The sequence below is a fragment of the Gigantopelta aegis genome, chromosome 9 (genome assembly GCF_016097555.1).
Source record: "Gigantopelta aegis isolate Gae_Host chromosome 9, Gae_host_genome, whole genome shotgun sequence".
NCBI lineage: Eukaryota > Metazoa > Mollusca > Gastropoda > Neomphalida > Peltospiridae > Gigantopelta > Gigantopelta aegis.
Window position 1 is genome coordinate 84,694,614 of NC_054707.1, and position 15,532 is coordinate 84,710,145.

The window sequence follows — 15,532 nt, forward strand, 5'->3', positions numbered from 1 at the left end:
CTATTCCCAAGTTTGATACTTTTCCATACTAATGAGAAAATGATGATACCGACAGAAAACAGTTTTGTGGAGACTGAACAAAGTAAATTAATTTCAGATGGCATGGCATACTCTGAGTCTTTATACTCCTTCAAGACTGTACATGTGTGGAATGCTCTTTTATATCTGTGATAATTAAATGGTAATATATGCTATTTTGTATGAAAGATTCTGAAATGCTGTTTTATATCTGTGATAATTAAATGGTAATATATGCTATTTTGTATGAAAGATTCTGAAATGCTGTTTTATATCTGTGATAATTAAATGGTAATATATACTATTTTGTATGAAAGATTCTGAAATCCTATTTTATTTTTAAGTAATAAGAGTGAAATGATATGAAATGCCATTTTGTTTTATGAAATGATATGAAATTCAAATTACAGGAGTGAAATGATATAAATTCAAGTAACAGGAATTCAATGTTTTGAAATTCAAGTAACACGAGTGAAATGTTCTGAAATTCAAGTAACAGGAGTGAAATGATATGAAATTCAAATAACAGGAGTGAAATCATATGAAATGCTCATATATTATATGTTAGCTCTTCATATATAGCATAATAAATAACCCACATAACAGTGTAAAACAATGTCTTTGAAATATTAATTTGTTTTAAATATTACTTTTACAAAATCTAAGTTTAATCAAGACAAGCTCTTACATGGCTGCTCTGGTTTGTTTTCTCCATCGAGGCCATGTTTTAGTGAATGTTCAGGACTTTCATACCCAAGCTGAAACAATAAGAGACAAAAAACCATATTATACAGCAACTTACGGTATTGACAAGTGAAACACTTTGGAAAGGCACTGGAAACATTGGCATATGACCGCAAATACATAGAGGCTATTTCATGGTTTTCTTCGAATACGATTTTTATGTCAAAGAGTGATGTGTGAAAACCATATTTTCACGAATTGCGAAGCAATGAGTGAAAATATGGTTTTCACACATCACGAGTTGACATAAAAAATTGTATTCGGAAAAACACCATGAAATGGTCTATTTATTATATACAGATTTCCTAATTTTTGACAATATCTTTCGCTTTTTGGTAATAGCTTTCGCTTATCCTATCGAAAACACGTAACGTCATGATATATTTCTTCCTATGGAACTTTGCCAGAATATTTACTTGACCATAGACTTTTAAAAAGAAATTTGAATAAAAATTATCTTTATTAACATTTATTTAACAATACTGCAGTGCAAACATACCTGACAACATGATTCTCTAAAAACTCCCACAAAAACAAAACGAGTCGAACGCGGTTAAATTCTTACACTAACACTCGATGACACTACATTGTGTCATCATTATGCAGCTTCGTAGTCAATTCGTTTGATATATTTTGTCGTAATTGCACTTCGTATCCCTTTTTTTATAGGTGCAGATGTTTAAATTACATTTTTTATTTTTTTGCATTCGGTCAGATGCATTGGTAATCATCAAATTTAAATACAAAGAAACGAGACAAAGGGGATAATTTAATCATGCACTTTTACAAAAAAGTAAATACGATTTCTATATTTTCACTGTAGCTAAAATAGTGAAAATATGACTTCACCGGATATCACTTTTATGGTTTCCGTAGATCTATATATTTCATTGCTATGTATATAATAAACTGGTATTCAAAACAAAATGTATTCAATATGTAATTTTAGCTGCAGAAGACATGTAATCAAATTGTATTAAAGTACTTTGATTTTGTCTTATTTTCTTTGGCTAACTAAAACTGAATTTGGCTACAAATTTTCAGACCAAATTTTCACAATCGCTAATAATTTTTTGGGTCCAGCTTAAACCCTGGTTTTCTCCATATAAAACCATTTTCTCCTTCTACTAAAAATACTGCAATGAAACTGAATGAAATTAAATAGCACACTCCATATTTTTACCACTTTCTGTATCCCGCATTCTGTTCTCCATGTTCGGCAGCTTAACAGTACATCTTTAACATTCTGACTACTGCATGCAGAAATTGGGCTATTTCTTGTTCTAGCCAGTGCACGACGGTATATCAAAGGGTGTGGTATGTGCTATCCTGTCTGTGGGATGGTGCATATAAAAGATCCCTTACTACTTATGGAAAAATGTAGTAAGTTTCCTCAATAAGATTATATGTCAAAATGACCAAATGTTTGACATCCAATAGCCGATGATGAATAAATCAGTGTGCTTTACTGTATTTTCGCTTGACAAACAATGATGGAACTTCGCAGTCATTTATAATATTCCGTTGTCCACCACAGTAGAAACAGGAAAAGTGGTCATATTTTTTCAGACAATGGGGCATTGCACAACAAATGGCTAAAGACTGCAAAATGGATCTATTATATGACCAAAAAACCCCAAAATAAAATGTGAATTGCTAGAGAACAAGATTGTGTTTCGGTGGTGGTATGTTTGTGTTTTCTTACAGGTTTGTGTTTAGGTGGTGGTACATATGTTTTCTTAAGATTGTGTTTTGGTGGTGGTACGTTTGTGTTTTCTAACTGGTTTGTGTTTCGGTGGTGGTACGTTTGTGTTTTCTAACTTGTTTGTGTTAATGTGGTGATACATGTTTTCTTACCAGTTTGTGTTAATGCGGCGATATGTTTGTGTTTTCTTACCAGTTTGTGTTAATGCGGTGGTACGTTTGTGTTTTCTTACCAGTTTATGTTAATGTGGTGGTACGTTTGTGTTTTCTTACCAGTTTGTGTTAATGTGGTGGTACGTTTGTGTTTTCTTACCAGTTTGTGTTAACGCGGTGGTACGTTTGTATTTTCTTACCGGTTTGTGTTTAGGCGGTGGTAGGTTTGTGTTTTCTTACCGGTTTTTGTTTGGGTGGTGGTACGTTTGTGTTTTCTTACCGGTTTGTGTTTCGGTGGTGGTACGTTTGTGTTTTCTTACCGGTTTGTGTTTCGGTGGTGGTACGTTTGTGTTTTCTTACCAGTTTGTGTTTTCTTATCGGTTTGTATTTTGGCGGTGGTACGTTTGTGTTTTCTTACCGGTTTGTGTTTCGGCGGTGGTACAGGTTTCACTATCCAGGCGTACTCGTGTTTGGCGAGTCTGAGTGCGCTGAGAGCAGCCAGGTAGCACTGCGCCTGTCTCTGCAGACCCTTCAGTCCGGGCAGCTCGCAGCCCAGTCGCTTGCCGTGCTCGTACATGACACTGCCGGCAGTGCGGAACCGGTGGCGGTACACGTGGAAGGCGTACAGCAGGTTGTAGTAGTTGTGTGTGGCCAAGTCGACGGACCGCGCACGGTTCTCCAGGATGGACACCACCTCGTCCTCCAGGCCGATGTACGGGAAGCGGACGACGGCGTCAAGGTCCCCGCGGTCTCCCAGCACGATGAGCAGCTGGCGCAGACAGTCACGGCGGCGTGACATGTCTGGGTTCCCAACCATCGCCGCGTACGCAGCCTCGTTGTGGCCCAGCTCCAGGTTGTACTTGAACACCTTCGACCACAGCGTTGCCAGGTTCGGGTCGTCCGCCGCAGCCTGGCCAATTGCAGCATGAGCAAGATCAATCACCATGTCAGGCATCAGAAATTCTTCAAACTGTTTGATGACCTGGAAAATAAAATAAACAAGAAGACCCATCAGAATTTCATCTAACTGTTTAATAACCAGGAAAAGAAAATAAACATGAAAACCAGGAAACAATCAGAATTAATAGAACTCCACATTTTTAACTAAAGCCACTAGTTTGAATATACAACGTGTCCAGAGACTTGAAATGAAAATAAAGGAGATAAAGCCATAGGCTTTATTTGTGGCCGCAATGCAGTCTGGGGGATGAGTTCGGGGGGGGGGGGGGGGGGGGGGGGGGAAGAGAGAGATGTCCCTGACGTTCGTCTATCGAAATTTTGGAAAAAAACCAACAAGTGACCTGAGATGCATTCTGACAGCATCTAGAGTCAACATTTCAAGGTTTGCTCTGAAGAAATCTGTCCACAATCTATAAGATTTTAACAAGAAACTGTATTAAATAATAACAGAACATACTATAAGTCAGATATTTAATAGCTGTTTTATTTTAATGAATGGCCTCCTCCTTTACCCTCTGATGCCATATAATCTTAAATAAAATGTGTTGAGTGCATCATATTAAATAAAATATTTCCTTCCTTCCTTCATCCTTTGCCCCTCACAGCCATTCCATCCTGACCAACATGTCCTTCATTAACACAGATATGATACACAGTACATTATATTATTACCTTTTATCATGTATCCAATGTACACCAGCAAGTGAATTTTAACATAGTATAAGATAATTATCTTATTTTCCTATGTGACTACTTAATATTTACACTACTTATTGGAAGTCTAGTAATATGATGCTACATGAAAATCTGCAATGAATTACAAATGGACTAATGTAAAGCTAATTGTAAAATTGGAAGAAAAATAAATCATGTTATATTTGCACTTGCTGGTGTAGTCTAATATTTGGTTTACTAGACAATACACCTTTATAAACCAGTGTTTTATTGCAGAAAGAGCTCAGTTTGAAAGAATAAAAGTCACTTGAATACAATTACACACTCAACTGTGAGGAAATAAGCCAATAAAAATGCAGACAATCTCCTTTTTTTCCAAAATTAGATAACTGCCAAATAAGTGAAAGACTCAATTGTCAATGTATTTCTTATGGACAAATTCACAATGTATTTCTTATGGACAAATTCACAATATATTTCTTATGGACAAATTCACAATGTATTTCTTATGGACAAATTCACAATGTATTTCTTATGGACAAATTCACAATGTATTTCTTATGGACAAATTCACAATGTATTTCCTACAAAATCGTTTAACAAACTGACATCAAACTTCTACTTTATGACCTTTATATTAGACTGATCCATAACGATCTAGCTTTTGGGGTCACCCAAAGGTCAAGGACACATTTAATCAAAAAGAGATACAGATGTCAGTTATTTTCTACACAACTGTGAATACATTTCAAATTTCTACTATGTAACCATATAATAAGCTGACCTATATTTTGCTCTATTTAACAAACCATCGGGGGGGAGGGGGTGAGCACGGGACATGCCCCTCAATGAACCCTTTTTTTAACTATTAAATTTTATAAAATCATACATACATAATGTGGGCTGACCCTCTCCCCAATATGGGTTGTACCCTCCATGTAACCAACTGACCTCAATTGCATGACCTTAGTGCTAGATAGCCACATATATTGGCTTTGGTCATTAGGTCAAAGGTCAAAGTTACCTACATAAAAACAAAAATCAAAGCAGTTTTTTTTACAAACCATGCAACAGATATACTTCAGATTTGTCCACCACATCAATGTCCTTCATGCAAATCAGGCACAGTGACACTATCACTTGCTAAATGATTTTAAGTCACTATCAGTAAAACATTTACATTAGATTTCTAGGTATTGCTGTTCAAATCATTCACAACAAACATCACAAAATCTTCATGTAAAGAGTATTTTTTTGAACAACTTTTAAGGTCACAGTCAAATATCACGGTCACTGTACCTAATTAAAAAAATGTTTCTATGTGATTTTACTGCAATCCATTTGACAGCTAGCCCAAATAAAAATGCATGCTTGCGGCAAGATTGTCGCAAGGTAGTTGCAATGCAAGCTATTTGCAAGCTAACATTTAGCTTGCGTAAGGTAGTCAGTAATTCTGCAAGCTTCCCGCAAGCATGTTTTCATTTTGCAAGCTTGCTGCAAGGTATTCACAAGTGTGTGGCAAGCTTGCTACAACCTAGTTGCAAGCAAGCAAGAAAAGCTTGCAACAAGCTAGTCGCATGGTTGCAAAAAGGTTCCAAATACTAGCTCAAAACGCGGTAGTTACGCAGTTGTCGCAAGGTTGTTACCAGATATTTAATAAGCTTGCAATTTTTAGGTTCACCAAAAACCAATAACACGAGGATGGACTAGCTTCACACTTCCACTTTAGGTGCAGTTGCTGTGAAAGAAATCTAACAACTTCATACTCTGATACCACTTGCCTGCAAAAATCAGCACGGCCAGCCATTTGTAAAGAAAGGCTATATGAAAAACTCCCCTTGAAACCCACTTCGCCAATGAAGGGAGGAACATGGGGATTATCAGGGACGTAGGCTGGGGCTGAAACCCCCCCACCCCCCTGCTAATTTATTTTTATAGTGCAACCATTGCAATTAGGAAAACGACTGGAAAAAAAAAAAATGCTGTGGAAAAGTAGTGTCCACGGCAATTTTACCGTTAACATGCATGTTTAAACTCTGAATTATAAGTAAATCTGAATGATGAGTTGGTTATTTGTTTTGTTTGACAATACCAGTAGTGGTATTCATTGACTGAAAGTCACTAACGGTTAACAGGCAAATGACACAAATGTCAAGTACAAGGGCTCCCAATTTCTAGGAGGGGGAGGGGAGGGGGCTGGTTATGGCCAAATTAAAGAAAATGACTGAATAAAGATAACAACCCCCCTCCCCCCAAATCCTAGAGTTGCGAAAAAATCACTATGCTATTTTACATGGATTACAACTAATTTTGCAGGCAGAATAATGGAATTATATGGTAGAAAATCTTGGGATGGCACATTTTGCCCAAATATCTTGAGAATTTGAAATTTTGCTTCAGTACTGGGGTGTGGCGTGGGGGAGAGCAGTTGTAAGGGGATGACGTGCCAGTTCATTATCTTTTAATTATATTACATCAAAGTGTCAAAATATATTTAATGGGATATAGAATTAAATCTTTTTCTATAGTAACAGCATAATTTCTTTTGGAAATTTGTCACCAAGACCGAATGCACCCCCTTTGAAACTCTTCAAATATCTCATCATCAAGCTGACTTCAAATGACTTGGAGTGTATGTTGAACATTTTACTAAAAATAGCCATGGTTCAAGCTGTCACCCCCTGCAATCTAGTGGCCCCTGCAATGCATGTGTTATGAACAGTCAACAGAGTTCAATTACCTAGAAGGAACTCGCTCAATATTGGTAACTGACATGTACTTTCGATGATGCACAATGGCGAGAAGATTCAGATACTTAGTAATAACAGTTCAGTTAGTTTTAATATCTACTTTTAATCTGTTTTCAGTTCACAAAGTATATTTTATTTTTAACAATAAGGAAAAAATACATCTTGAAAAAACAAATCCAATATAGTCCACAGCAAAATAAATGCTTGATGCACAGTCGGTTTTGGAATCGATCCTTATAGGTGGGCCCATTGGGCTATTTCTTTCCAGCCAGTGCACCACGACTGGTATATAAAAGACAGTGGTATGTGCTACCCTGTCTGTGAGATGGTGCATATATAAAAGATCCCTTGCTACTAATGTAAAAACAAAGTGGGTTTCCTCTCTAAGACTATATGTAAAAATTACCAAATGTTTAACATCCAATAGCTGATTAGCTTATTAATATATCAATGTGCTCTAGTGGTGTCATTAAACAAAACTGGAAAGAGTTTGACCCGTACCCCTCTATATCAAAGGCTGTAAAGACTAACCCTAACCATTGAAGGGGGTGGGGGGGGGGGGTATGGGTCGAACTCATGCCAAAAAGATTAGTGGTAGTTAATCTTAAGGCAGTGATGAATTTTACTTGTAGAATGCAGGAAATTGCATTTCAGGACATCTAGTTTCAAACGTTTACGGAGGAGTATACCCCCGAACACCCCAGAAACTTTCCTTTGCACCCTCGATCTGTCAGCCCCCAATGTCTACTTGCTTCCATCGTGCCTGGTAAAATTTGTCAAATGGCTCCGTTATTCCATCGTAATTAATACAGAAGTAACATCGCTGGTCGGTAAATGTAAAAATTTTGACCGGATCAACACGCAATCTAATGGTCGGTGAGCGGCATTTATTAACCATGTATAACACGCATGTGCTGTTCGCCACATGACTGGACATAATGAGCATAGACCAGTGTTCGAGATTTAAAATTTTGGCCAGTATCCCAGTTGGATACAAACATTTCAAAATCTGGTATCCCACCTGAGAATTTAGTATTATATGGCATCCTAGTGGGTTCTTGAAGTCTGGTATCCAAAATTAAATTCTGGTATCCCCGGGATATCGGGATACCATTAATCTCAAACACTGTGGACATTACTTCAAAAAGAGGAAGTTGCACATTTTAATTAGTGTTTTCACTTAATTTACAACTACTGTAATAACTACTTTTAACTTGTAAAGATGTTACTAAAACATTAATATTGTTTTAGAGAAATAATAATAATTAAAATATTAAAAATTTTGAAGAAAAAAGTATGAAACAATTCCAGTGACGGACGTTACATTCAAATAGGCTGGAGGTTAGGGTTGTGACTGGTCACTTATTGAACACGTATAATGATAAACACTTTTTTATTCCTCAGTGTACCCACATGGGCAATTCCACAGTGACGGACGTTACATTCAGAGAGGCTGGAGGTTAGGGTTGTGACTGGTCACTTATTGAACACGTATAATGATAAACACTTTTCTATTCCTCAGTGTACCCACATGGGCAATTCCACGGTGACGGACGTTACATTGAGAAAGGCTGGAGATCATTCCAACTCTAGCAATCAGGTCAGTTGGAATGATCTCCAACCTCTCTCAACGTAAAGTCCATCACCGTGGAATTGCCCATCAGGGTACACCGAGGAATAAAAAACGCAACATTATAGATTAAAAACAAACTATCTTTAATTTTTTTAATTTATTATAATAATGTTTTATTTGCAACAAGCACTGATCCTCAGCTGCCAGTTGTCTTTGAGGCTTTTAAGTACCTATTATCCATTTTCATATGCAAAAACCTAAAACAGTCAAACCATAGCAACAACGGTTCCATTCGATGTCATAATATTTGACCTAGAACGTGTATACACATCTGCAGCATTCTACGGGTTAAGACAATACCATTATAACTATGAATCTTCCACAATTAATTTTTGGTTCCTGCAAGTATAAACCGAAAAACGATGTGCACACTGTATAACTACATGTACGTGTAGTGTGTTATACAAAAGTGTGCACATCGTGTCTTCGGTTCATACTTGCATGAACCAAAACATAATTGCGGTCAATCCTTGTAATTAAAATTTATATGCATAATTTAACAATCCATGTTTGAATTTGTTTTGTTTACCTTTAAATATGTCTGTAGTATTGTTCGTGTGAACGTGATTGAGACTTGTCGCATAGGAATGCAAACTTTCATCAGGTGACTGCCAAAAGACTTCATGTGATAAATGATGTAATTTTATAAGTGACGTCATTTTCAGCGACTCTTAGCTGTGTACTCTTAGCTGTGTACGGTTCATGTAGCCATGCTGGAAGGAACTGTCCCATTTGTATAGTTTAGTCTGTTTCATGACTGTGTGGACACCTGAATATAACGTGTCAAACATTCACACTGTCGGTGAACCGTTTAATGTTTCTCAACAACTGTAGAAGAATGCATATAACAGTATAATAGCACACACCTTGAGGAAATAGAGAACTTCTAGTCTCTGGAGGTGATCGTCTGGCGCCTGTAGGAGTTTTTCTGTGAGAAACGTGTCTACTCCGAGTCCACTGGTGGCCTGCATGAAACACTGGGCAGCTTGGTGAGGTTGGCTAAAAACATACAGAACAGGTGGCACTACACGGTATATAGCACCAAATCAAAACCCATAGACGACAATAGTAACACAATTGTAAGATATGCATGTGTGCTGGAGGGTTAAGCTTTAACAGAGAAACACTTTATTATTATAACAAGAACTTAACAAGAATTTGACGTAGTAAACCTGTACTGGAATGGGACAGACAATACAGGTATCCCCTGCATGATAAACTTAAACAACTGAGAAAGAATGACACCATCTGAGCCAAAATAATCTTGGTAACACCATAGACATTTTTGCTTGGGACAAGGCCCTTAACATGATTTTCTTGATCTATCTTATTTAAAGTTTTGATGTTCATCCATCTTTATATAATCACACAATTTAATACATTATTATATTTAGAAGAGATTTTATAGAAATTGAAATGTTGGTGATTTTACTTGTGACACACCGATTTTCTGTGGTTAACATTTTTATAAGCTTAAAAGCAAATCTTTTAAAACTTACTTTCTAGATCCCTTCTTATTAGTTTAACATAAAAAAATTATGTTATTTCATTTAGGACATTCAGAAAGAAATGTGATAAGCGTGCACAGTGATTTGAAACATTTGTGATAATGACTTGTATGTAGATACATGTTTGTATAACGATAACCCTAGTGTACTGAACATCTAACTAGTCTAAAAGTATAGGGGCTGTAACTTTCTTATTACACATCCATTACTATATGGATACATGTATGTATAACCCTACTGTCAGTGTACTGAACGTCTAACTAGTTTAAAAGTATAGGGGCTGTAACTTTCTTATTACACACCCATTACTATATGGATACATGTATGTATAACCCTACTGTCAGTGTACTGAACTTAAACTAGTTTAAAAGTATAGGGGCTGTAACTTTCTTATTACACACCCATTACTATATGGATACATGTATGTATAACCCTACTGTCAATGTACTGAACGTCTAACTAGTCTAAAAGTATAGGGGCTGTAACTTTCTTATTACACACCCATTACTATCTGGATACATGTATGTATAACCCTACTGTCAGTGTACTGAACGTCTAACTAGTCTAAAAGTATAGGGGCTGTAACTTTCTTATTACACACCCATTACTATCTGGATACATGTATGTATAACCCTACTGTCAGTGTACTGAACGTCTAACTAGTTTAAAAGTATAGGGGCTGTAACTTTCTTATTACACACCCATTACTATGTGGATACATGTATGTATAACCCTACTGTCAGTGTACTGAACGTCTAACTAGTCTAAAAGTATAGGGGCTGTAACTTTCTTATTACACACCCATTACTATCTGGATACATGTATGTATAACCCTACTGTCAGTGTACTGAACGTCTAACTAGTCTAAAAGTATAGGGGCTGTAACTTTCTTATTACACATCCATTACTATCTGGATACATGTATGTATAACCCTACTGTCAGTGTACTGAACGTCTAACTAGTTTAAAAGTATAGGGGCTGTAACTTTCTTATTACACATCCATTACTATCTGGATACATGTATGTATAACCCTACTGTCAGTGTACTGAACGTCTAACTAGTCTAAAAGTATAGGGGCTGTAACTTTCTTATTACACATCCATTACTATCTGGATACATGTATGTATAACCCTACTGTCAGTGTACTGAACGTCTAACTAGTCTAAAAGTATAGGGGCTGTAACTTTCTTATTACACACCCATTACTATATGGATACATGTATGTATAACCCTACTGTCAGTATACTGAACTTACAACTAGTTTAAAAGTATAGGGGCTGTAACTTTCTTATTACACACCCATTACTATCTGGATACATGTATGTATAACCCTACTGTCAGTGTACTGAACTTACAACTAGTCTAAAAGTATAGGGGCTGTAACTTTCTTATTACACATCCATTACTATCTGGATACATGTATGTATAACCCTACTGTCAGTGTACTGAACGTCTAACTAGTCTAAAAGTATAGGGGCTGTAACTTTCTTATTACACACCCATTACTATGTGGATACATGTATGTATAACCCTACTGTTAGTGTACTGAACTTACAACTAGTTTAAAAGTATAGGGGCTGTAACTTTCTTATTACACACCCATTACTATCTGGATACATGTATGTATAACCCTACTGTCAGTGTACTGAACTTACAACTAGTCTAAAAGTATAGGGGCTGTAACTTTCTTATTACACATCCATTACTATCTGGATACATGTATGTATAACCCTACTGTCAGTGTACTGAACGTCTAACTAGTCTAAAAGTATAGGGGCTGTAACTTTCTTATTACACACCCATTACTATGTGGATACATGTATGTATAACCCTACTGTCAGTGTACTGAACGTCTAACTAGTTTAAAAGTATAGGGGCTGTAACTTTCTTATTACACATCCATTACTATCTGGATACATGTATGTATAACCCTACTGTCAGTGTACTGAACGTCTAACTAGTCTAAAAGTATAGGGGCTGTAACTTTCTTATTACACATCCATTACTATCTGGATACATGTATGTATAACCCTACTGTCAGTGTACTGAACGTCTAACTAGTCTAAAAGTATAGGGGCTGTAACTTTCTTATTACACACCCATTACTATATGGATACATGTATGTATAACCCTACTGTCAGTATACTGAACTTACAACTAGTTTAAAAGTATAGGGGCTGTAACTTTCTTATTACACACCCATTACTATCTGGATACATGTATGTATAACCCTACTGTCAGTGTACTGAACTTCTAACTAGTCTAAAAGTATAGGGGCTGTAACTTTCTTATTACACACCCATTACTATCTGGATACATGTATGTATAACCCTACTGTCAGTGTACTGAACTTCTAACTAGTCTAAAAGTATAGGGGCTGTAACTTTCTTATTACACATCCATTACTATCTGGATACATGTATGTATAACCCTACTGTCAGTGTACTGAACGTCTAACTAGTCTAAAAGTATAGGGGCTGTAACTTTCTTATTACACATCCATTACTATCTGGATACATGTATGTATAACCCTACTGTCAGTGTACTGAACGTCTAACTAGTCTAAAAGTATAGGGGCTGTAACTTTCTTATTACACACCCATTACTATGTGGATACATGTATGTATAACCCTACTGTTAGTGTACTGAACTTACAACTAGTTTAAAAGTATAGGGGCTGTAACTTTCTTATTACACACCCATTACTATCTGGATACATGTATGTATAACCCTACTGTCAGTGTACTGAACTTACAACTAGTCTAAAAGTATAGGGGCTGTAACTTTCTTATTACACATCCATTACTATCTGGATACATGTATGTATAACCCTACTGTCAGTGTACTGAACATTAACTAGTCTAAAAGTATAGGGGCTGTAACTTTCTTATTACACATCCATTACTATCTGGATACATGTATGTATAACCCTACTGTCAGTGTACTGAACGTCTAACTAGTCTAAAAGTATAGGGGCTGTAACTTTCTTATTACACACCCATTACTATGTGGATACATGTATGTATAACCCTACTGTTAGTGTACTGAACTTACAACTAGTTTAAAAGTATAGGGGCTGTAACTTTCTTATTACACACCCATTACTATCTGGATACATGTATGTATAACCCTACTGTCAGTGTACTGAACTTACAACTAGTCTAAAAGTATAGGGGCTGTAACTTTCTTATTACACATCCATTACTATCTGGATACATGTATGTATAACCCTACTGTCAGTGTACTGAACGTCTAACTAGTCTAAAAGTATAGGGGCTGTAACTTTCTTATTACACACCCATTACTATATGGATATTTGCCACCAAATTGTAGGCCTATACTTAGAGAATAGCTAACGAGCTACGAGGAATTACGAATTATCTGTCCCGAGTGAATGAATGTTGTAAACCCGAGCCTTTGGCGAGGGTTTTACAACATTCATTTACAAGGGACAGATAATTCGTAACTCCTCGTAGCGAGTTGGTTATTCTCTTTATTACCCATTGTCAATTTTAACTGATTTTTAATGTTTACAATACAAAATAATACAACTGTATTTGCATTTGAAAATAATTATTTTTATATATTACTAAAGCCGCTGCTTATGAAAATATACCATTTCATGTTTACGAAACAAATGAGTCAAATTTTTTTTGTAAATCTGTGTAGATCGTATAACGTATGTGTAATCTGACTCATGAATGGAAACATTATATGAATGAAAGTGAAGTTCCGGCCATAGCAAGCAACCAACCAAACGTCGTGATTTTTAAACCAGCCAATCAGTGGCTGTAGAAGCAATCTGCACACTGTGCAGAGATCGAAAAAATATTACCCTGTATATTTTAGCCCATATGGGTAATAAACCCAAATATTGTTAAAATAGCCAGATTCAAAATTGTAAATACAAAAATGTAACGCCGAAAGATAAATGTCTCCTTCCCGCCAATAACCCTAGCGATCCGACAAAACCGCAATACATGATCAAGTTTGTTTCTTTTGTTTAATGACACCACTAGAGCACATTGATTACTTAATCATCAGCTACTGGATGTCAAACATTTGGTAACTCCGACCCATAGTCATTAGAGGTAACCCGCTACATTTTTCCTCATGCAGCAAGGGATCTTTTATATGCACTTACCCACAGACAGGAAATACCACGGCCTTTGACCAGTTGTGGTGCACTGGTTGGAATAAGAAAACCCCCAGTCATTTGAATGGATCCACTGAGGTGGTTTCATTCTGCGATGCAAGCACCTCAAAGAAGCACTCAACAAACTGAGCTAAATCCCACCCCCAATATGTAATGAGGGCTACACGTATCTGTGCACAATGCAGTCGATTGGGGATCCGGCAAACAAGTGGTTCATTCCACGTGCCTCATCTATAGGACAGCTACTCCCAGATTACTGCAGATTTCATCTGTCTTGCACTGCCACAGAGGACTGCCAGTCCTAGACTAATTTACTGAATCAAAACTAGCACCGGACAGAGCTCATTGGTACAGTTGTGATGATACGCACCCACGAATCACTGTCATAACAGTAATGATATCAGGTGTTTGCAAACGAGGAGTATATCCTGCCCAACACCAGTGGCACCAGCAATATGGAATTATCTAAAGAGTATGGGTAGTGTGATTTTAATATTTCACACAAATTATTATATGGATATTTGCCACATTCTGTGAAAAGTGTAGGCCAATAGTTCAAATATTGTCAAAACAGCAAGAGATTAAAAATTGTAAGTATGAAAATGTGACACCAAATGCTAGTCAGGGATCGAACTTAAGAATTGGTCTCCCACAGCAATTTTGTAAAGAAATGCCATGAGTGAAATAGCCCACCGATGGCAATTTTGTAAAGAAATGCCATGAGTGAAATAGCCCACCGATGGCAATTTTGAGCTTCCCTATGGCAATTTTGAAAACAAAGTGACATTTGCAACAAATAAACATGAACGAAAGGTTATTTTGCTATATGTAGACATATTTCAAATGCACAAATATTAAATACAGGCAGATACTATACATCAGGTGTATACATTTTGTCACTGCTGAGGAACTTCACTGACACACTTTTGTTGGTAATGATCTCTACCTACGGCAATTTATATCTGAAAAATGGCAGTTGCATTTGTCGGTGCAGTCGTTACGTTCGAACACTGCTACGTGAATTTGATCTACCTTTGTTTACTTGAAAAGGTGGACACCATCTTGCTCATAGACAGCACTCAAAAAAAAAAATTCCCATGAGGAAATTGATTTTATGATTCCCCCACCCCCCAACATGATTTCTTTCCATTTTTCTCTTTATTTTGACCTTCAGTTCATTTACTGTGAATAATACCATGCCGTAAACAAAGGTAGATAGATAAAAGTTC

General features: G+C 36.6%; 1 protein-coding gene across 1 annotated transcript in view; it reads right to left on the minus strand.

Moving 5' to 3' along the window:
- Positions 1-15,532, minus strand: part of LOC121380558 (nuclear pore complex protein Nup160-like) — a 198,976-nt gene that overhangs the window by 29,549 nt on the left and 153,895 nt on the right. Inside the window, exons 23-25 of the mRNA XM_041509426.1 lie at positions 9,504-9,636; positions 3,038-3,601; positions 707-776 (exon numbers count right to left, since the gene is read on the minus strand). Of these exons, the coding sequence (XP_041365360.1) occupies positions 707-776; positions 3,038-3,601; positions 9,504-9,636 (767 nt within the window). The remainder of the gene's footprint in view (positions 1-706; positions 777-3,037; positions 3,602-9,503; positions 9,637-15,532) is intronic.